Raw genomic sequence first — 24830 nt, forward strand, 5'->3', positions numbered from 1 at the left:
GATGAAAAACAGCAACCTGAGAAAAATAAATTATTTGAGTTACATCTATGACCCCCTTTGGCTATGAAAAAATAAAAAGCTTTGAATCAGTGGTGCTAGAGTAAAAAAAAGCATTAATAAAAGCTGTGCCCATTACTTTTTCCTAATGGTAATGCTTTTTTTCCAGTGTGAAATAACCCATTTGTCCACAGACACCATTGACTGAGAACACTATTTTCTCTCTGGTGGAACAGTATGGCAGCGGGTCATCTCTTAATCGGAGTAACTCATCTATTAAAACCACATTTTTAAACAAAAGTGTCAAACAGGTTTAACATCTTTTGATTAATAATCCATGATGTGTTGGTATAAATATTTCCAAACTTTTGTCAGCTTCTATCAGTAAATGTACTGCCTATTGAAACTTTTTTTGCTTTGTACCTACTTGATGGATGGCCCATTAGTTATCTTTTTCTTGTATAAATAATTAAAAGAATTTAAGTTCCTGCAATAAATTAAGATTAGTACTAGAGTTCATGGTGATCATTTTGTCATGTTTTCAAAAAATATATAGTTAATTATGCATTTAATTGTTTTATTCCAGTAACAAAAAATACATGTCTATTAATTTATAATTAAGTAAAATAAGTTATGCAATCCAAAGCCAGTTAGACAAAAAATACAATTATACAAAGACATGTAGTAATTAATAAAGCTCTGGGACTTGTGAGACATTTTTTGTTATATCTTTGCCTTGTCACAAATGTGTTGCTCCTTATTTTATTAATGAAATGTGAGTTGTATGCCTTTTTGAGCTGTGACCCAGAGATGATCATAGACGGACACTATCTGAGAGATGTTTACTTTAATCATATAAATTTACTTAACCTGAAATTAATGGCAGATGGAAATGTTTCAAGCCAAGTTGATTTTTGATCTGTGAAAAGGCTCCACCATTTACTTCACCCTTAAAGATTTTGCTGTTCAAGAGCTCCTCTTCCTAATAAAACAAGAAAATAAGAATAAGAATAATAGTAGTAGTAGATTTCAAATATGTGTGTGTCTGTTCCTTAATCATTTTGTTACTTAGTGGATGTTAAATTCTTCATTATGTCATGTCCACTTATCTTTTTAGGGAAGGGAATGGTAAAGTTTTATAGTATTTACTGCCTTTATCTGTCCCACCATTTAACCTAACAGTGTCATCTTGTAATAAATAAATGTGGTTGAATATGTGTGGTTGAGCATGAAGCCATGGTAGGAGTTATCTATAAAATTTCATCCATTTGTGATGGTTAAATGTTAAGAGCCCTGACCCTAGAAATCACCTGAAGGTAAGCACATTAAGAGCAATCTAAATATCCATATCCATTTAGAGGTGGGAAGCCACATTTACAGTACATGTAACTCTTGAACCAGTAGATCAGGAATGGTCTAGAGTTACTTCCGGAATCAGACATGTAACCATTCATTTGTTTTGTACAGTCACATTTTAAATTTATAGTAAAACATGGAATATGGACAAAACTGGAATTGTGCATACGCACAAAAAAAATTAAATGCATAAAAATGTGTGTAAGCAAAGTTGTACGCACTACCCCTTTATAAATCCCCAATGAATGTGAATTTTAACGCATATGCATGTGCCTACAGCCCCACCCTGAGCCCTCCCAGGATTTTGCCAATTTGAATATGCAAATCAATATAAATATCCACTTCCATTCAGTGTTTTGTTAAAAGACAATGGCAAAAGCATGTGAAAAAAAGAAGAATTTAAGTGAATGTGAAATTTAGGTCCTGCTCAGTGAAGGATATCCAAGAAAAAATGTACTATTTGGTGGTCTTTAATCTCAAAATTTCCGCTTTAATCTTTTAATTTATTTTGTCATTAAAGTAGAATGTCATAAACTTAATCTTAAAACAGATGTTTAATTTACTAGAGCTTCTCAAACCCCATTGTAACTAAAGTAGCACATTAAATGCTTCATGTTCTAAGTGTTTCCTAACCCAGTCATTAATCGCTCTGTGCTGCTTAAATGAACTTTGTCTTATAATGACAGGAGTGCACAGGAAGTTTTCGCCACACAGAATACGTTATATTCATGATATTACAGCTCTCTGAACATTTTTAGAATACTAAGATGTATACTTGATATCATTTTCATGATGAAATACATTAAAGCATGTATTAAAAATCTGGGGGCAAGGTGGCGCAGTGGTAGCGAACAAGAAGACATTTATTGTGTGGTGATTGTGGGGAAAGAAAACAAAAGGATATGATCTGGGATTTGGTACATTCAATAAAGATGGCACGACTGCAATAAAGAAAGCCCACTCAGAAGAACATCCATTGAATTCCGTTTTCATTTCCCTGACCACCAGCTAACAAACCCAACATTTAAACAATATTTCAATTATACCTGTGGGAAACTCACTCATACATTCAGCCTCTTGGAGCCTCGTCACAACTGCCATAAATGTTCTCTGTACCGAACGTACAGCTGCTTTTGCAATCCCTCTTTAGAGATATTTTGGTAAGGTGTCCTGGGAATTTAATGGATGTTCTTCTGGATGAGCTTTCTTTATTCTTTATTCTCCATTTTAGAAGTACTGGCTCTGTCAAATGTACCAACCCCCAATTCCTGTCCTTCTATTTTCTTTCTCCACATAACCAGTTTCCACACAATAAACGTCTTTGTATTTGCTACCTCTGTGCCCCCACATATTTAATACTGGCTTTAATGCATTTCATCATAAAAATGATATCAAGTGTACATCCTAGTATTCTAACAGTGCCCAGCTCCAAGATTATAGCACTTGGAAATCTAAATCTACTTAGAAGCTAGTCATCATCATCTGTAAATATGTGCTCTCTTCTATTGAATTGATTTGAATTCCTTTATTACCATTGTATGGTACAATGAGATTCAATATTTCCTCTATAAGCTAATTTTCCTATAAAATAATAATAATAATGTGATAAAAACAAGGAAAAATATACAATATGAAAGCATAAGTGCACTATACATGTACATATAGCACAGATAGTGCAAATGGTTCATAAAGTGTCTCAGGTTGTGCAATATTACAGCTGTAATGAAAGTTTACAGTGAGGTAATTGTAATTATATGTACAAACACTTCTACTGGGAGAACATGATGGACTGATTTAGTGTGTTTATAGCTCTTGGGATGAAACTGTTTCTGAACCTCGAAGTCTGGGCAGGAAAGGCTCCTAAGTGTTTGCCGGACGGTAGAAGTTCAAATAGACTGTGGCATGGGTGGGTGGAATCCATGCAGATGGCTTTCCTGAGGTAGTATGTACTATAAATGTCATCCGGGGATGGAAGTTGTATCCTGATAATCCACTGCACTCTTGACGCAATCCCTGCAGATCTTTCCAATCAGCTACTGTGCAGCTGTGATACCACATATAGATATAATGGGTTAAAATAATACTGCACTGAGAGTAACAACGCTAAATCAGCTATGGTATTTGGAATAGTTCAGCCATTCCATGCACCATTATATTGTTACATAATGATTACAATCAAGTGCCTTAAATTTGTAAACGATATGCAATTAATTTCAGTATATTTGATACAGCTTGCGTCATGGATGTGAATCTAAAAAAGAAAGGGAGACAGTACTGTAGTACTGCTTTGACGCTGGGTGCAGTTCATTTGCAAAACCAAGCAGAAAAGTGCATACACATGGTGTGAGGCTGAACCATTTGTACTTGAGGCCCTAAGTTACTTATACTAATCTGTTGAATGAACAAGCATTTAATGCTCCCAGGAATTTGTAGCTGCTGCGTAATGTTCCTCAATATTTTTTCTGTAAAGACCAGATTTTGATGTTTCTTGCTAGACATGTCATACAATGACATTGTTGCCACAATTTGATCAATTTATCCTTCTTATCATGTGTCTGACTGATCAATGGGAATAGAAATGTAGAATTGGCTTGCATGACCTCCTATATCCCACAAACTCAACCCAACAGAGCCCAATATTTTTATGAAAACAGAAGCCCATAAGCCACTCAAATCTGGTCGGAACATACAGTATGTCATACAAAGTGAGTAGAAACACAACTCTGGCTTGTCTGGATGAGCATGATAGGCCTTAGCCTCCTGTAACACAGAATGGATTAGGTAGGTCTCACAACGCACTGTATGATTCCTCTCTGTGCTCGTTTGTTTGTACCGGTTTGCATTATCAATTCTGATCATGCTGCCAGCTGAGTATGACAGTTTTCATTTCACTCTTTGTGGAAGCTAAGCTTAAATCAGTCAGTGTTGGGGTGGGGTATGGTTATGGTTTATCCTGACAATGAGAATCTTTGTAATAACAAAACTTATATATTTGTAATATCTGTCTCTGGCGCAACAAATTCACTACTTGTATTGGAATGAATATTGATCTACACTCCTGGTTTACTCTTATAAATTTTAAGCAATATGAAAGTTAATGGCAAACTGTCTACTTATAATCATGTGGGGAAATATTTAAGGTCTTTTACACCGAAGGTCATCTGTTGTTGTGGAGTTCACATGCAAAGTTACATACAGTAGATCTGCTTGCGCTGCTATACATGACCCCACAACAGGGTTGGGCTATGTATGAATATTTCTTTACTGTGTAAAGCTCTCCAAACAAGACTAAATTTGCTTCTCTAAGGCCTTGTTCTCTGGTTGGCACAAAAGAGCATTGTGTATAGAATGAGGTATACAGTAATTTCAGGACTTGAATTGATTTGACTATTCGAGTTTAATCCTCTGCATGGTGACTAAATAATAGTTCTTTATTTTTAGGACATCCAATCCTTTCTACAACTCATTTTGTCAACAATGCCTGAATAGCCCTTGAATTAGAGAATTGAAAGGGAAAGTAAATAAAAGAAACCATTTATTGCATTAAATGCATGCCAAGTTTAACCGTCCATTTGAAACGTATCATTATAAAATGAAGCAGGTAAAAGGTAGACGTCATGTTTATAGGTATTAAAAGAAAATGAAATGAGTTGTTTCAGGTGTGCCTCACAAATACATTATATGCATGGTAACTTATGTTAAACAATGAAATCATGTCAGCGTTTTAAGTATTTAATGTTGCACAAGATTTTATTTGCCTTTGATAAGTGCAGGGACACACTTCAGCAGTTCATTTACATTATCTGAGAAGACAGTTTCCCATTCCAGTACATGGTAACAAAGCATGACAGGCCATATAAACTGTAACTAACACTCTGTACCAAAAACCCCATATACAGGAGCTAGCATTTGATCAATCAAATTTAAGTAATGAACTGAATAACATTATAAGATGTTCAAACAGAAACTGTCCTTATTTATAAAGTCAAGGATATTAGTTCAGGGTTTCGTTTCATTGTATGCTTAAAATATTATCTGCAGCTGATTTTTCAACTTGAAAGCAAGTTTTTGTTATAAAGTAAAACACCACAGTGTTTATTTTTCAAATTTAAAATGTTTATGTTATACAGTGCTCACGTTAGGGTGCAAATGTTGTGAAGGTAAACCAGATGTTTTTGAAAAGATAAAAGGGCACAAGATCAGGTCAGAGTCTGGGGTTCCATGTATAGAAGAAGAAGATTAAATTTGTTCAAAATATGGACATATTTGAGAATGAAATGGAAATGTTACATTTGTACACAAGAATGGAGTTTGCAACAGAATATGAAAATCTGAAGGTGGTTTTACCTTGAATAAAAAACTGGACTGATCACATTCTATAAGCGGAGATTAGAAGGAAAGACAAGAAGAAGGCACACGAGAACAGTGCTATTGTGTGAAATGAAAGGAAGGGCGTCATATGCAGATCATCTGTCAAGGGGCACAGAGAAATGAAGAATCTGTATAGCTTTAATCTGCTTTCAACAAGAATAATGACATGATTATGATATCTCCTTTTCATACATTGTCAATGCAGGGTGTAGCAAATATAATTAGACCATCACTGTGATGTATAGCATAACTGGTTTTCGTGGTTATATTTACATATGTACCCATAGATTTAGCATGTATTTATTCACAAATATAATTTATTTATTTTGTGCTGTATTATATGAGTTTCAAAACAAGGCCTTTATGAAAATATAAACAGCCAGGGACCAACTACAAAAACAGAATTGCATCTTGTGGCAGAGTGATTTCTAGAATTTAAGTTGATGAATGTTTTGTATGTCTTTATTTGTAGACCAGACAAAGCAAATGTAATATTAGATAGCATGCTTTACTTCATTGAAGAGAATAGAGGTGCTTTGATGTTTACCTAATCAATTCCTTCAGTCTTTAGGACTGACTCAGGATGTGAAATGTACAGTATAGTGAAGAGGACAGAGCATGTATCAGACCAGCTTGGCAAGGGTGACTGTATTTGGACTTAGAGTCCATAAGCCATCCATGGCAGGAAGGTCGTGAACTGCCTTAACAATGCAAATGGGGGTCAAGTTGTACTTGAGTGCCTTCATTGGTATCTGGCCCAGGAAAGCACAGATAAACTAATTCTATTGGTCAAAAGTTTAGCTTGTTTATGTACTATGACATCTCATTGGTTTGTATTTTGTGGTAAGAATGGTATAAAGTTGGTCATCTTGATGTTAACTCTATCTCTCACCATCTGACCATAAAGAGAAGACCATGATAAAGACAACTATATGTCGGCAGCCATACTGAGATAGGCATTCATACTCCATTTAAAGGCTATATGGTAGCTAAGCAAGCGAGACTGAAGATAAGCCGAGAGCTGCCTATGGACACAAGATGCACTGCTGCTTCAGCTGTAAGGGTATGGTTTGCCAATATTCATGTAGTATTCTGCTTCCTTAATACTCTGGGAATTTTTTTTTTATCAATAATACATAATAAAATGTGTAACTTAACACCTGCTTGTTATTTTACTCTGTCCAATTGCCCAAGGTTACGGATGTAGACAGGGAAGGGGAAAGGAAGTGCTAAAATACTGATCTCAGAGCAGGAACTGTATAGGATATTAGAAATTTTATTATGGTCTACACAATAAAGAGTATAAAAGGGGAAAATAGATTCACCATAGGAACATATACGATAAAACACAACTGAAAATCAAGCACAAAATCTCTTATAAAACAAAGAACTAGCTGGAATTGTCTAGTTATAGAGAGAGAACGAGAAAGAGAGTTTTCAGGTATGCAGGAGGGAAAGGGAAGAACCAGGAAAAAAAATACCAAGATAAATCAAGTGTACCATTCATCTCGCCAAAATGGCAATTAAAATATTTAAAGTCAAGTAACAGAATATGTACTTTGTTAAAAAACAGTCACTAACTATTCATAAACTTGGACATGGAAGTCCCCATAGTGTTAGCTTAAAAACTGTCACATCGATGACATCATCTGACACAATTTCTGAGACATGACCCCAGCAACTCCCAATCTATGTTGTAGCAATACAAGTTCAAAATGGTGAGGTCACTAAAACTTGTTATAAATACATGTTATAAATACTTGTTTTTATTAATCTGTTTTGAGCTATTTTTTCACAGTGGAGAACTTATTTTTAGTGGTTTGGAATTATTTTATTTATTTTGGGAAAGTTTATAATTTATTTCAATTTGGTCAACTTTTGTTTGTGGGATACACAGAGGCACATGACATGACTGCAATTGGTGCTTAAGTGGCATTGGCGGAAGTCCACTATAAATACTTTTGACAATAATAATAATTCTTTGCATTTATAGAGTGCTTATCTCACTACTTCAGCAATTGCAGGTTAAGGGCCTTGCTCAAGGGCCCAACAGAGCAGAGTCTTTACTGGCATTTGAAATTCCGATTGCCAGTGCAGATCCCTAGCCTCAGAGCCACCACTCCACCAGTTGACAGTGCAACTTGGTTGAATAAAAAAGAAAACAGAATATTTAACAGTAAGTACTTTCTCAATCAAGCTGGCCAAGTGTTAGATATCATTTGGTTTTGTGAAACTCCCTTCTGCTCCTGTCTTTGATTCATGTTTCATCATTTTGATTTTGGAATGAAAATATTCATTTTGCTATTCACTTCTGACAAGTTCCTTGCTTGTTAGTATTTCAGCTTCTCGTTATCATCTAGTGGTCAAATTTTTCCTCATTACAAGAACAAAATGGTTTTGTAGGAAATATACCTGTTATAATTGATAGTTTTCATAAAAGCTTTATCCTGTATGAAATCTGGTCAATTATACAGAATGTCTTGACACCATTTTCTTTTTCCTTGGGAGCTGTCATTTTTTGGATTCCGTCATCATGATGAGAATCCTGGGTGTTGGGGTCTAGGATCACGACTTTAAGGGGTCAGTTAAAATGTCATCAATCTTCTTTTGCAAGTTTCAGGATCTTTATTGTTGGATTTTTGAATCTTTTGCGGTTGTCCCTGACCTTAGATTTTTGTTCTCATTGTGGCTTTGTTAATAGATCTGGCAACTCTTGGTTTTCGACTTGGCTTATTTCCTGGTCCTTTTGATAAAAAAATATACTGTCTCTCTTTGAGTCAGCAAAATATCTAAACAGAATAGCATAAAACTCATATTCATCCATCCATCCATTATCCAACCCGCTGAATCTGAACACAGGGTCACGGGGGTCTGCTGGAGCCAATCCCAGCCAACACAGGGCACAAGGCAGGAAACAATCTCGGGCAGGGTGCCAACCCACCGCAGGACACACACAAACACACCCACACACCAAGCACATACTAGGGCCAATTTAGAATCGCCAATCCACCTAACCTGCATGTCTTTGGACTGTGGGAGCAAACCAGAGCGCCCGGAGGAAACCCACGCAGACACGGGGAGAACATGCAAACTCCACGCAGGGAGGACCCGGGAAGCGAACCCAGGTCTCCTAACTGCGAGGCAGCAGTGCTACCACTGCGCCACCGTGCCGCCACTCATATTCAGAGAAAATGAATTTATATTAATCAAATAACATTATATTTTAATTCCTTGATATATAAAACATACTATCAGAAACATACAGGAAAATTTATAAAGCACAGAAAAGTATTGGAAGTGGTCCTACACATTTTACTTATTGGACTATATTGTGCTTTATTTTTTATTTTTTACATTTTTTTTCTTTCACAAATGAAAATGAGTCTATATTATACTATACACATGCATTTTAAATATGCATCTCCTGTGATTAAAATGTTGCAATGTGCACCAAGATTAGAGAGACTAACACACACAAAATAGAAACTCCAATCACGATGTTCAGTTTCAGCCTTCAGACTACCAGGAGTATTTGTTTAAGTTCATAAAACAAAACAGGCAAATGACTAAACCTTTGAACACCTAAGGAAACATTCTCCAATGTTACAGGCCACGGGGAATGTTTTCCAAATAATGAATATGCAAATAAACATCAGGAAAAGCCACAATTCAACTCACTTTCCCTGTTATTCACTTGCACGACTGATGATCACCTGCCTTACTCCATCGCACACCTACCAAACAGCAACTAACTAGTCACAATCCTCTCCATATTGCAATTGATCCTCAGGGCTCCTGACTCCTGCCTTCTCACCCGTTCTGCTGCACACAGTACTTTAGCTCCTGAATCCAATCTTGACATCCTTCCCATTCAGACTAATCCTCATCTCCTGCAGCAAGGAAGATCTCACCGTTAGATCACCATGTAAAAAACTGAATTTCATAACATTCCAGATTCTAATGTCAGCACCAAAAATTTGGGCTATGAACAACAGCATGTAACAGGAACACAGCTACTAAGTGTGTTGAATGATGGACGAACACTCAGTTGGCAGACATCGAAAGAACAGCCAAGCTCAAGATTTCATGGGCAAGCCATCAACTCAACTGGTTAAAGCTTTGTATCTTATTGGTACAACAGATAATGTGCATGGATGGAATACAGTAAAATGAAAAACAGGACTTCTGCAAAATATGCAGGTGAAGCTGGTTGATTTTTAAAATTTGGGAAGTACAGCTTCAGTTGTACAGCATGCATTTTCCTGACTGCAGGATGCATTTCTTGCCCTCTGGATGTCTGTTTGCTCTTACTCTTCATACTTGTAGAAGCAGGCACAAAGGAATAATGGCAGCTGTAATTTATTCTCTCTATATGTATATACAGTATATCAGTTTGTAAGACTGGCAAAGATGGAAGGAGAGGTACTTGATAATATGATGTGAGGACCCTCTCCAGAACCCACTTGCCTTGCTGAGCTACCTCTGATCATTGTCAAAAAGAGGAACAGGCTCTCATCTTCAAGAGGGATTTACACCCAAACAGTAAGGGTGAGTTGTTAAACTCACATCTTGATTGCCTTCTGTAGTATCTAAGGTTGCTTACTGGATGAAATTGAAGGAAACTGTGAGTATTTGAGGCTAACTTGGCAAATCTTACATAACTGTACTGCACTGTGTGCTTGTGCTGCCATTTCTAATTCCTCATTTTTTTTACTAATTAGTTAATTAGATAATTAAAATGACATGACAAGAACAAGTAAGTACTTTTGATACAAACATTTAAAACTTAAACCTACCGATACTAAGCCAGATTTGAATCACCAGGGAAAATCCACGTGAACCTTGGAAGAATAGTCAAACTACACAGACAGTGACTAAACCAGGAATTGAACTAAAGTCCCTAGAGCTGGGAGGCAGCAATACTATCAAAGCATCTATTAACTTTGACATTCATTCTAGTCATTTAAATAGAATCAATCATCAAGTAAAGCCTTGCTTCTATCAGAAAGCATTTTGTGTTAGGAAAGAAAACTGTAAAAAATCTATTTTTCATTGTTGTATTTTTGTTTATTTATTTGTTTTCTTCTTAGAACGTGACCTATGTTCAGCATCAAAGTTCAGTGAAAATGCCTTTGTAGGAAAGGTCAAGTGCTGCCTATCAAAACTGATCCTTTAGCCCTGGCATACCCAGGGGTAAGCTCCATCGACGATCAATGCAAAAAGAGCACAACGCCCCTTGACTTACATTTTTGTGAATCTCCTTCAAGTCAACGCAATGAGCAAATGCTGGCTCTTTAAAACAGGTAATCGTTTTCATGCTGTTCTTCATTTGTAATCTTGTGGAGTAATTTGCAGACATTAAGCAGTGTATCCGTTGATTGAGTATTAATGCTGTAATAGCAGGCTTCTCACTTTAGACTAGAAGGAAATGTCCAAGGTGAATGCTTGAACATTTAATCCTTAAAGACTTTATACTTCAACAGGGAGCTGTGTCTGAATGAGAAAACAGTTTCCATAGCAGCAAACTACTGTACAATCAGGTGATAAGCAATTCCATAGAAAGGTAAATATAAACACAACTTAATAGCACTGTATTGTTATTATTTTTCATGCTTCTTTAGCTACTCAAAATTAGCTGATTTTTTTTCCAAATACTGTTATATAAAAAAGAACAGAAAGGAAAGTTTCATTGAATTTTATTTCATTTATTTGAAGAAAATGAAAACATCACATGTAAACAAAAGAGAAAGGATTTATAGCATCACCATCACCTCCCCCGACCCGTTTCACAGTCTAGTATTATATTTGTATTGTGTCCCAATTTTATTTTATTCAAATGTTCTTTTTGCATTGTAGTAGCGTATTATAACCAGTATGAAAAAAGTTTTATATAGGGATATCCTAAGTACTATTCTAAGCAAGCTCTTAAAGACAATATTGTAAAGGTTTACTCCGCTTGTAATGGGGTCACTCATAGGCAATGAATTTCATGATGTAAGAAAGACAAAACATGTCAAAATGATGTCTCAGATTACTTGGAAAAAGAGTGTCAACAATATGTAAACAGAATAAAAATGTTCATATTGTTCAAAATAATTATGAGAAGACTAAGAAAGGGCAGGAGGGTAGCCGCATATAAAAACCTTTTAAGTATACCATCTTTGCTAACTCAGTTGTGTTAAGATTAGTACCTTTATTTCTCTGCACCCTTTACAAAGTCTATCTCAGTTATTACGATTCTTTGTCTATCAGCAAACCTCAAATATTATGTTAGCCTTTGTAACAAAAGGACAGACAGACCATAAAGGTTTGGGTTACCTTCTGGTGATCCCCATATAATTGAAAAACAAAACAACAAAACTACTCATGGCAAAAACAAAATAACGTCTTTCCAGATGTGAGTCCTGAGTTAGACTGACTTGTGAGGTTATGAGGTATACAAGGTCAATCCAGGTGCACAGGAACCAGAAGTGGCACTGCTCAGCAGCTCAACACCGATCACTGGATCTTCAGGTAGAATGAAAGGAGGGGAATTAGATGACAGCTCCAACCTTTGGCACAGAGTGAAATTACAGGTCGATAAGCCCTGACGTTGTCTCCCAAAAGTATATGTGTGACACCTTGAAAACAAAAATCCAGGTCCAAATGACTTGACGTAACCTTTCACTTAAGGCTGACATACCTTTGTTCCTTTAGATATGAAACATAGTTTTAACTACATGTTCAAACCACTCTACCCTGTTCTTCTGAAACAAAGTTTAAATTTAGGATCATCTCTTTATTTCTAAGCTCTTCACTTGTGACCAGAAACCCTACATATGAAACTCAATTTTTACCCCTTCTGCTTATGGTATCTTTCTTTTGTTTATTGCTCAGAGCTTTTGGTCATAGGTAAGATTAACGATATTCAGTTGAATAAATCATAAGTCAAAACTATGTTTGAACACCTGGCTCAAGCCCAAACACCACAGTCCATTAAAATGTTCATAAAACTGTGGCTACTGCACAGATGTTCGACAGACACTTTCACCAGCTGTTCCCTAATAACCTATAGTGAGAAAGCCACTGCTTTCCAAGGAAGTGACTATTATGTTAGATTTGGAGGTGATAATTTTCATTTGGACTTCATCACACTCATCTGTTAACCACTCCAATGAATACTAGAGATGATCATCTGTTGGGATTAAAACATTACCTGTCAACATAAACTACATCACACTTAAGTCATCAAAATGAATACTTTTCAAGCCTCAGTTGTGCCTTGATATTTTAGTATAACCCTGATATTCTGTATATGCATTTAATTATCAATTTCATCAAGGCTCCACAATCCGTAGTAACCCCTACTTTCTTTGCTGTTCTTTTTCCGGTTTTCAGTGATGGTGATCTGTGCCACCACCACACGATCAAAGCACCGTGCTGTCCCTACATTAATGGAATGAAGGCCAGATGTCAACATGATCATAACCATCTAATTCCTCCATGTGAAGCCTGAAAACTATGAGGACTGATTTAGATCATTGATGTTAGATAGAATGCCCAGTGGGGGCTGGGTGGTCTCGTGGCCTCAGAACCCCTGCAGATTTTGTTTTCTTTCTCCAGCCCTCTGGAGTTTTTTTTGTTTGTTTTTTCTGTCCTCCTGGCCATCAGACCTTACTTTATTCTTTGTTATTTAGTATTGTCTAATCTTATTTTTATTCTTTTTATAAACTTTTCTTTCTTCATCTTGTAAAGCACTTTGAGCTACGTCATTTGTAATGTGTCATATAAATAAATGTTGTTGTCATTGATATCCTGGCTTTACAAATCACAAATAGAAGAGGGACCAAGATGCTCTTTGTTTTTCTTTTTTTTTTTTGCAATTTTTTATTATGTAAATATACAAATACAAGTTACTTTAAATCTTAAAATAAAACCTTCATGGAGTTCTATGCCCAAGTTAAATGGACTTTACTTGATGGTATTGTAAAGGGCATAATACAGTGTCCAATGATTATTGTGAGCAATATAATATAGTCATAGACAAAACAAAGGTCAAGATCAAGCCAAACCAGACAACCAGGAATCAAAGAGCTACAGCGAAATTTGAAAGTTGGGGCAATACAAAGTTATAACCAAAATACACAATCCTACATTTATGCTAACTGACACTAAGGAGTTCTGATTCTTTTGTCTGGTTCAGGAACTGCAGTGTCTCTGACCATAAGGTCCAACTACAGATAGTTTGCACAGCAGAAAAGATCATTGGAACCTCTCTGCCCTTAATTAAAGACATCTTTACAAAGTGATGCATCCACAAAGCCTATAGCATTGTGAAGGACCACTCCCACCCCTCCCACGGTCTTTTTGTCCCAGTTCCATCTGGCAAAACCTACTGTAGTATCTGAGCCAGTCCTACCAGGTTCTGCAACATCTTTTACCCCTTGGCTGCCTAGATTCTGAAATCTGTGCTGCCTTCTCTCCCCACGGATCTGCTCCTAATAATGAATTTATATGCAGTATATTTGTTATACTTGATGCTACAGTTGTTTTTTTAATAATTATTTGTTATTATTTATTTAGTTAGTAGTATCTATTTCAGTTTTTTACTATTTAATCACTTGGCTATTATTTATTTATTGATAGGATAGTATAGTTCTTTACCTGTCTTGCACTTATCCTATGTTTATGTGTATGTTGCACCACAGTCCTGGGGAACATTATTTCATGTAACTGTATGCTGTAATACTATGTATGGATAGTATGATAATAAAGCCATTTGACTCAACTTGACTTGAGAAGAGGGATAACACATAGTGTTATTGTTGTCATTTTAATTGAGTCACTTCCCTTACATTACTGGCATGATGATCATAGTCACCATATTATGCTCACCATAGCCAGATAATGTACCCCTTATATGAAAATACTGGAATTTTTTTAAACACTTGCACAGTGCAAATCTGGCTGGAGGACCAATTGAGCAGTGATATCACGCATACAGTAATCCCTCCTCCATCGCGGGGGTTGCGTTCCAGAGCCACCCGCGAAATAAGAAAATCCGCGAAGTAGAAACCATATGTTTATATGGTTATTTTTATATTGTCATGCTTGGGTCACAGATTTGCGCAGAAACACAGGAGGTTGTAGAGAGACAGGAACGTTATTCAAACACTGCAAACAAACATTTGTCTCTTTTTCAAAAGTTTAAACTGTGCTCCATGACAAGACAGAGATGACAGTTCCGTCTCACAATTAAAAGAATGCAAATATATCTTCCTCTTCAAAGGAGTCAGGAGCAGAGACTGTCATAAAGGCAGAGGAAAATCAATAGGGCTGTTTGGCTTTTAAGTATGCAAAGCACCGCGGCACAAAGCTGTTGAAGGCGGCAGCTCACACCCCCTCCGTCAAGAGCACAGAAAGAGAGAGAGAGAGAGAGAAAAACAAGCAAGCAAAAATCAATACGTGCCCTTCAAGCTTTTAAGTATGCGAAGCACCGTGCAGCATGTCGTTTCAGGAAGCAGCTGCACAAAAGATAGCAACGTGAAGATAATCTTTCAGCATTTTTAGACTAGCGTCCGTATCGTCTAGGTGTGCGAACAGCCCCCCTGCTCAATCCCCCTACGTCAGGATCAGAGAAAGTCAGCGCAAGAGAAAGAGAAATGTAAGCTGGGTAGCTTCTCAGCCATCTGCCAATAGCGTCCCTTGTATGAAATCAACTGGGCAAACCAACTGAGGAAGCATGTACCAGAAATTAAAAGACCCATTGTCCGCAGAAACCTGCGAAGCAGCGAAAAATCCGCGATATATATTTAAATATGCTTACATATAAAATCCGCGATGTAGTGAAGCCGCGAAAGGCGAAGCGCGATATAGCGAGGGATTACTGTACTTGCATACACCATAAATTATTCATGCATGCACAAAACAGATCAGGCTTGTAGCACAGATCAAACGATGACAATCCTCATCCAGCAAGACTACTTTCAGCTCTGAGTTGTCATGTTGGCCTAGCAAAGCATCATGGAGGGTTGGGGAAAGGCAAAGTTTTTTTCTGGGAAAAATTTGGCAAACCAGTTACCCCTTTGTGCTATAGGGCCTATATAAAGCATTTGCATCAGGAAAAGCAAATCCAAGATGAATTGGATGGAAAAGTAATATGTTCTGGTCTCTGACCTTTAATTATGGAACCAAGAACTGGAAAATGTGTTACATGCTGAGTCAGTTGTTCTTATAAATCGAGCAAAAGCCTCATTCTAGTAGAGTCAAACTCTACATTAACATTACCCATTGGCATTATGGTGCAGTCAGTTGCGTTTTCGTCTTCTGTTTTTGATTTTACAAGCGTCACTATCCCTATTCAGAATCTTGTAAAGAAGTACAGATTCCTAGAGGGCTGTAATAGCCCATTTATTCCAAACAGATGTTGCCACTGGAACTAGCTGCAAAAGCATGGAACAACCAGCTCTAGACCCTAGGTATTTTGGTTTTGGGTCCTCCCCAATTCCAGCAGGTTGGACTCAGAAATTAGCTCAGCGTACCAATATATTTTCCCTGCACAAATGGAATGTTGGAGTGGCTAAATGGGTGCAACATCATATCAGACTTAGAGATCCAAAACCTTTCTGAGAGAGAACTCGTCGATTGGATCCAGCTGATATTGATGATGTATGGAGACTGGTCACTGGAGTCATTAAAGAGTCTCACAGTCTGTATGCATCACCTAGAGTGGTAGCCAAGAAGAAGAATGGGGCCATTCGAATGTGTATCAATTATTGGACTTTGAATAATAGAACTATTCCAGATTAGTATACCATGCCCTGCATAGATGATGCATTAGGCTGTTTGGCTGGAAGCAAATGGTTTTCAGTCCTAGACCTTCGCAGTGACTTCTACCAGTTTGCAATGGTTGATTGGTTGGTTGGTTGAAGAGGATAATAAAAAGACTGCATTTACTTGACCTTTAGGATTTTACAAATCTGAATGTATACCCAAGGCATTATTGGGGCACCAGCTACAAGGTGATGGGGGACATGAATCTGTTGCAGGCACTTGTTTATCTGGAACATATCAATGTATTTGATAGAACACTAGAGGAAGATGAGGAGGTCTTTTAAAAGTCCTTGATCGACTGGGAGAATGTGGTTTAAAGGTGTCTATTGAAAAATGTCAGTTCTGGCAAACCCAAGTAAAGTACTGTATATGTTAGACATATAATCTCTGAAAAAAAGAATAGCTTCTGATTCAGAAAAGATTGAAGCAGTTGCTATCTGATAACATCCCATCGACTTGAAGGCACTAAGGTCCTTTTTACGATTTATTTGTATTACCACAGTTTTTCAAAAGACTACTCATCCATTTAGACCTTTAGCTGAGTTTACTAAAGGATATCCATCTACTCAACAAAGGAGAATGCGTGCCCAGCTTGTAAAGAGTGGTTATTTAAGAGTCTGAACCTTTTGGAAGACAATGGAGTCAGAAATGCACTTAAGCTTTCCAACAGATCATCCACTGCCTTACCAATGCACCTGTACTTGCCTTTGCAGACAGTACTAAACAATATATTTTGCATGTTCATGCTAGTTATAATGGACTAGTGTTAAATCAGGAATATCCAGAAGGACTCAGACCAGTAGCTTTTGCAAGCAAGAAACTAAAAGCATCTAAACAACCTTACTTAGCACATCAGCTTTATTTTGGGTGCTTAAATGGGCAATTGTGGGCAAATTTCTTAACTACTTGCATGGAGCTCCTGTTTACAGTAATGACCGATAAAAACCCTTTAACATATATACTACTGCCAAGCTAAATGCTACTGATCAGTGATAACTTGCTGCTTTATCTACTTATAATTTCAACATTCAATACAAACCTGGATGAAACAATATTGATGCTGATTGTTTATCAAGGCATCCATGCTCACCCAAAAATGGGGATAAATGGAAGGAAATACCACTGGTAGGAATCAAAGTTGTATTTCAGCAGACTAAAGCAAAAGTATATCTAGAAATGACAAATTCATTAATGGAGCAGTTAGGAGCATCTGATGAAGTTAGTCCAGTATGCTATGTCATCCTGAAATATAGTAGATCAGAATACCTCCCACAGTTAAGTAAAGAAGTCCTGGACCAAGCTCAAGAATGTGATCCTAGTATTCAAAAGTGAAAAGGGTTTGTTCAGACCAGATAGTTTAATTCCTGTATGAAGGGGCAGGAAGATCCTGAGCTGGTTTGCGTAATGTCAGAAAGATGTCAGCTACAGCTCAAAGACAATTTATTGTTCAGAGGAATTAAAAATATACATGGAAAAGAGTTCCAACAATTAGTTATGCCTAAGAAATATCATCATATACAGTAGTCTTAAGAGCCATGCATGATGACCTAGGGCATCTTAGAGTGGACCGCAATTCTGATCTGATTACAGATTGGCTTTATTGGCCAAAAATGTCATCCAACATAGAATTGTACATCAGAAATTGAGGGAGGTGTGTCACATGAAAGACAATACCCGAGACAGCTGCAGCATTACACCACATTACCAATAAAGGTTCTCTGGATTTGGTATATATTGATTTTTCTTTCAATGGACTTTGATAGTACTGGGACAAATAATATAATAGTAATCACAGATCATTTTACATGTGATGCTCAAGCCTTTCCAACCAAGAACCAGAAGGCTATCACAGTGGCTACAGTACTGTGGAAAAAGTATTTTGTGCACTATGCCCTATTTGCCTAGGATTCACTCAGATCAAGGCCGTGGATTTGAAGGTCACTTGATAAAAGAGCTTCTGAAAATGTTGGGAATTGATATGTCTCAGACAACTCCATACCACCTACAAAGGGATGCCCAACCTGAGAGGTTTAACCGGACACTTTTGTCAATGGTGGGTATGCTTGATCCCACAAAAAAACAACATTGGATTCAACAAGTATGTCATTTGGTGCATACATATAACTGCACAAAAAATGATGCTACTGAATGCTCTCCATATTATCTAATGTTTGGGAAGGAGGCAAGACTACCTGTGGACATTTGTTTTGGCGTGTCTGTTTCTGTAAAGTCTGAGATAATACACCAGCAATATGTGGTGGATTCAAAAATCAGACTTGAAGTGAACCTACCAATTGGCTACTGAAGCTGCTAATCAAAATAATATTAGAAATAAAACACATTATGATCAGACAGTCTCTTACCAGCTATTGGCTGAAGGGGATTGAGTACTAATTTGCAATTTTGGAATGGTAGGAAGGCACAAATTGCAAGAACAGTGAAAGTCCACACCCTAAATAGTGATTAGTAAGCTACAAAGTTTTCCATTGTACAGTTTAAAACCAGAGAAGGGTTGTGGGGGTATGGCAGGGGTTGGTGTGTGAAAACTATCCTTATAGACCATTTGTTGTCCATTGGGTCTCAAGCAAAAGGGCAAGGTCCTCAGAAAGTAATGTCTCACACCCACACTGAACAAAGTAAAAGGCAGACAAATAAGTATGCTACAAAAACTTTCCAGAGCAGAGTTCCCAAATTCTGAATCAGAAGAGGGAGACTATTGTTGTTTTTATAGCTCTGCATACAACACTCAAGAAACTGGCCCACAGAGTCTATTGAGTAATGGAATGACACAGTGTGACCATTTGTTGCATGAAGTTAAAATGATAATGAGGGTGAGGCAACTGAGAGCCCTATTCCAGAGGAATTAGAAGTACACAACTCCTACTCTCGTAGCCGGGAAACTAGTATACGTACATATAGAGTTAACCACACAGAGAACTACTGAAGCTCAACCCAAACGACGGGCAGAAATAGCAAACAAGCCATCACAACAGAGGCAAATTAAACCAGTTGTTTGACTGACTTATGATGAAATGGAGAAACCCAGTGACAAACCTTTATCAGTAATACACAGCGAGGTGTATGCCCTACATAGTAACCCCATAGTAGATGATCAGGTGAAAATTTGTCAAGACTAACATGTGCACATTGTTTACATGTCATCTGTAGTGTGAGTGTCAGGAGAATCTAGTCTTTTGAGGACAATAGTAATTTAATTTGGGGAAGAATGTAACCCATAGTAAAAATTTAAATAAAGAGAGAAAGAGACAAGGATGCCCTGAGGTAATAGTGATAGTTTTATTAATGCTCTCAATACAATAAAATTTGGATAGAATTAAAAGGAGCAACTCCATTACGGGAGTGGAAGCAGGAAGCGTGGCTGAAGACGCCAACAGAAAGGAGGATGGAGACAAGAACATTGGTGGCTTTTTTTTTGGATCAGCTGCAACGAGGATTAGAAGAAGTATTGTTAGAGAGCATAGAGATGAGCTGTATTATATCTCATTTTTTTTTAATGGAGATACTTTTTTTCTTCCTCTTCATTTTTGCTTACATTACGTAAACAATGAGACATTGTTAAATGAATTTTGCCATCACCACACGGATGTTTCATTCAGGTCTGCGATGGTAGGACATAAACTGTTTTAATTATAAAGTGGGCCCACTCCAAGAGGGAAAAGTAAATAAACCCTGAGATTGCATTTTATAAATGTAATAATTGTTTAGATAATTTCAAAAGGATCATTGAAATTTCCATATTATTATTTCAAACAACGGTTTAAAAATGTTTTCTTTTTTGTCTAGTAAAGCTCTGTAAATAGTTTTAAATTGTATTGTTTTTGATTCATTTTTTGTATTTAATTGAATGCTTAATGTTTTTCATTAGGATGCTGGAATTAGTAACTAGTATAACAACATAATTTCAGATGCATTATTAATACTTTAATGGAATTCAGGAAGCCCTTTTCAAATAAATTTTTGAAAAGGTGCTACATTTTATGCAATAAATACAGATATATGTTACTACATTAATATGTAAGCTTATTCCTGCCACTTCAAAAAATCTGTAACGCTTCCCAACACTGGTTGCCTGGTGCATTTGTGGTGGTGTTTTTGACAGTTACTTAGACAGCTACAACACCAAATGTACACTTTGTGGTTGTTTGCTTGTTCCGTGTAATACTTATTGATTTATATTTTTATAGGGTGTTGTTTCATTGAAGATACTGCATGGTCTATCTATCGATTTTCTTAACTACCTTTTATTAATTCAATGGTGATGAAAAATAGATGGAACCAATTTAATGAGGGAGTCCATTCTTCACAACACCTGAACTCATTTATTCTAGATATATTTAGACGCATGTCTTTGGGTTCTAGGATGAAACCCACACAATAGGGAGAACATGCATGGATCTAGAAGTTGTGATACAAGAGTACTAACATCTGTTTCATGAGCACACTTGCTTCATTTCAGAAGATGCCAAAGTTAATTCAGGACTGTTGGGTGCAGGACAGAAGTCAACAGTTTAGTTTAGAGGAACCAATCAAACTTATCTTCATGTCTTTGAGATATTGGGGTCATTTGAAGTACTTGAGGAAATTCTATGTTGAAATGGAGAGAACATGCAAATAAATACAATTCAGGTCCCTATAAGCTGCTATTAAAATTAACCATCTGTGCTTCAAAAACACAGGTCATCCACCTGCAGTTAAGTATGATTGGGCCCGGCCATTACTTGGTTGGGAGACCATTAAGGAAAAGCTATGGTTGCTACTGGAAGAGGTGTTGGTGAGGAGAGCAGGAGGTGCTTGCAATGTGGTCTGTGTGTGGATCCTAATGCCCCAGTGCAGTGATTGGGAACTATACAGAAAATATGGTGCTGCCTTTTGGATGAGACATGAAACTGAGGTCCTGACTCTCTGTGATCATTAAAGATCCCTGGGCATCTTTCAAAAAGTTTAGGGTTTATCCATAAATTTCCTGGCTAAATTGCCCATCATGGCCTCATCCATTCTGCCCTCCTAATCATCCTCTCTCTCTAACTGTGTATCCCTCTACCTCCCAAGAGCTAAAGTGTGGTGAGTGTACTGGTGCAATAATGGCTGCCATCGCATCATCCAGGTGGGTGCTACACATTTGTGGTGGTTGAAGTGGTTCCCCTCTGTCTATGTAAAGAGCTTTGAGTAGTGAGAAAAGTGCTATATAAAAGTAAACAATTATTATTATTTTGCAGTACTTAACTGACCTTGGTGACACTTAAGAGTAATATGTAGATTTCAATCACATTTTTACTATTAATAATATGGAGTCATATGGTTTTGCCCAGCTGCATCACAGATCTCTTTGATTAATATTGTTTTTATCAGTATGCTGCTGCTGGAGTATGCAAATTTCCCCTTGGGGATTAATAAAGTATCTATCTATCTATCTATCTATCTATCTATCTATCTATCTATCTATCTATCTATCTATCTATCTATCTATCTATCTATCTATCTATCTATCTATCTATCTATCTATCTAGATCTAGCGTTTTAGTCTGCGTCCCCTCATTGCCTTTGTAGAAATTGATCATTCTCCCTGTAACTGAATGGGGTTTCCTCCCATATCCTCATGACATTCATCTGAAGGTAAATGGCAATTCCAGATTGTTTGTTTTTGTGCAGGAGTATGTGTGAATGTACCCAATGATGGACTGGTGCCTTGTCCAGGGTTAGTTCCTGCCTTTTAGTCAAAGTGCTCAAGATAGGTTCTTGCTCCACGTGACAATGAATTGCATTGGATTTACTATTACTGCATGACTTAAAGATTTATCATATAGAACAAAATTTAGAACTGTCTACCTTAAACACTTCAGTGTTTAGGTTATGAAATAACTGTCTCTGTTACAAAAATGAACCTTGTAAAAAACAGTTAATATATGGAAATCCTTCAGCTTTAGGGGAAAGCAACTATTTAAAGAGTCGCCAAGCTCTATCGAACTCTTCTACTCAAAAAAAAAAATCCTTCCTGCTGTCAAATAAAATAAACGGTCCTGTCTCACACTATCACTCTTGTGAAGATGTATAAAATTGAGTTTGGTGTAATGCACCTTACAGCAATAAGGGCAACTTGAAGAAAACTGCGCCCACATCTGTCTTGCTTCAAGCTGAATGTCAACTGTAAAAGTCATTTGCTAGGAGAGGGGTCTTGCCAGAATGTTTTAAAGCCTCAAGCTAAACTGTCGCTTAGAGCCTTGACAGCTCCGGAGCTTGACACATGCATTTCCCCCCTGGAGGCCTTCCTATCTTCACTCTGCAAGCTGATCACGGCTGCTGAGCCATGACGCCACATTGCTTGTCTGACCTGACATAATGAGCAGCTATTTACAGCAAACAAGGTAGATGGGAGAACATAGACTTAAATGATGCTCTAGTGTAAGGAAAAATCCTTTGGGATTCCGATGATGCAGTCAATCTTCAAGGCTTTCTGGGACTGCTTATTGCTCTCCCTTAGGACAAGCAGCTGGTGCTTGGCTATGAGCCACCCACAGATCAATAGAATAGGTTAAAGGAGCAATCGTGTGACAATAAATAAAAACTAACTCCACATAACAACGTGAATTCTGCAGCTCCAAAGAATTAAATTGCAGCCTAATGTAGAAACATTGGGCTGGGTGAGTGAAGGCAATACAACAGCACAAACCCCTCTTTCAGCAGAGTACAAATGCTAAACTAGAAGAAAATATAAAAAAAGGGGCTGAAGGATGGACCAGAGCATCATTATCTGAACATAGAGTTGTTTCTCGAAAATTGTGGATTGTGTTTTATTTGCCCTTCTTCCTAAATCTATATTTCACCTTTATTGTGGAGAGATCATTAGCAGCCTATATTTCCAAATGCTTTCTGTCAGTTCTGCTCTGGTCTGCAGCCAGATGCCTTTTTATCAATTTTTTGTATTTGCCTGGTTTAGTCTCAACTTCTTTAATGCTAGTAGATGTATTTTACAGAGATTTTTAAAATATGTATAACCATGCAGTCATTTTTAAGCACTTGTATTATTTCCGTAATAAAAAACAATACAACTTTAAGGGTGGTATGATGGTGCTATGGTTATAGTTGCTTTCTCACAGGTCCAGCATCCTGGCTTCAAATTCAATGCCTGGTTGTGGTCTGTGTTCAGTTTTAACAAATTTTCTGTGTCTGCATGAATTTCAGTTTTTCTTCCAAAGACATCAGGTGAAGCTATAAATTGTAACAGACTGCCCCAACATCCAGGGTGGGTTCCTGCCTTGCTACCATATGCAGTTGGAGTAGACTTCAACTCCATCCCAAAACATTGAATTGGATTAAAAAAGCTTGAGATTGTTATGTTATAAACCTAATGTATATACCAGGTTAGTTTCCACATGTGCTGATTTTCATAATGTTATAGGGACAGTGAATGGGGTAGGGCATATACTATATCAGCGTTTCTCAAACTTTAAGTATTTGCGACCCGAGTTTTCATAACAGTTTTAATCGCACACCCCTAACGTTTTTTTGAAACCCTAATAAAATTTATTCCTATATTTATTGCTGCCGATACACCGCTACAAGTTTAAAATTTCCCTACGAATAGCAAAATTTCGTCACATATTTCAACAATCACGCCCCACAGATTGAGAACCGCTGTACTATATAGTGTATAGTATAGTGGCATGTCAGTGTTATACAATAAAAACAGTTTCAGTAGACATAGACAGGTGGTGGGTGCCTCATCTCCAGGTTGCTGGTGCAGCAAATATTGAATCCAAACCTGTAACAAAGAACATTTCTTATGTTAAGTTAGCATGCCTTGCTAAGGATTAATTTGTTTTCGCAATACTGTTTTAAACTGATTTGATCAATTGCAATCTACCGACGGTGTGAACAACATATTTTTTGAACCATCAAGACCTGTAAGAACAGTAGAAAATGTAAAGACAGCAAGAGAAGTTGTGGAGTGGTGCCCACAGTGTTCAGCACCAAGTCAATCAGTAGCATTAAATATGGTACAGGTAAATACTGAATGATTACTTTATTTTTTTGCTACTTTGTTTCTTCATTAATTCAGTCCATCCATTTACACAATGCTTTCAAAATCATCAAATGTTTGAGCAGCACATATTATTAAATCAGTAACATTGAACGATTTCACCTTAATGATAGGATAAGTGTCTGTCTGTGTGTTCATCCAGTTATGTCTCTGTCACTCCAACAGATGTGTGCATCACAAACATTTTTAGTAATAAAATTAAGTGGAAAAAAAAATTTTGCACTTCATTCTGCAG

The 24830-nt window shown here is 37.1% G+C and overlaps 1 protein-coding gene across 1 annotated transcript in view; it reads right to left on the reverse strand.

The window, feature by feature from the left end:
- LOC127528835 (uncharacterized) overlaps window positions 1-11180 on the reverse strand; it is a 102069-nt gene extending 90889 nt beyond the window's left edge. Inside the window, exons 1-2 of the mRNA XM_051929978.1 lie at window positions 10970-11180; window positions 868-979 (exon numbers count right to left, since the gene is read on the reverse strand). Of these exons, the coding sequence (XP_051785938.1) occupies window positions 868-979; window positions 10970-11083 (226 nt within the window). The 5' untranslated portion in view covers window positions 11084-11180. The remainder of the gene's footprint in view (window positions 1-867; window positions 980-10969) is intronic.
- Window positions 11181-24830: the final 13650 nt, after the last annotated feature.

This window comes from Erpetoichthys calabaricus, chromosome 7 (genome assembly GCF_900747795.2).
Source record: "Erpetoichthys calabaricus chromosome 7, fErpCal1.3, whole genome shotgun sequence".
NCBI classification, from domain to species: domain Eukaryota; kingdom Metazoa; phylum Chordata; class Cladistia; order Polypteriformes; family Polypteridae; genus Erpetoichthys; species Erpetoichthys calabaricus.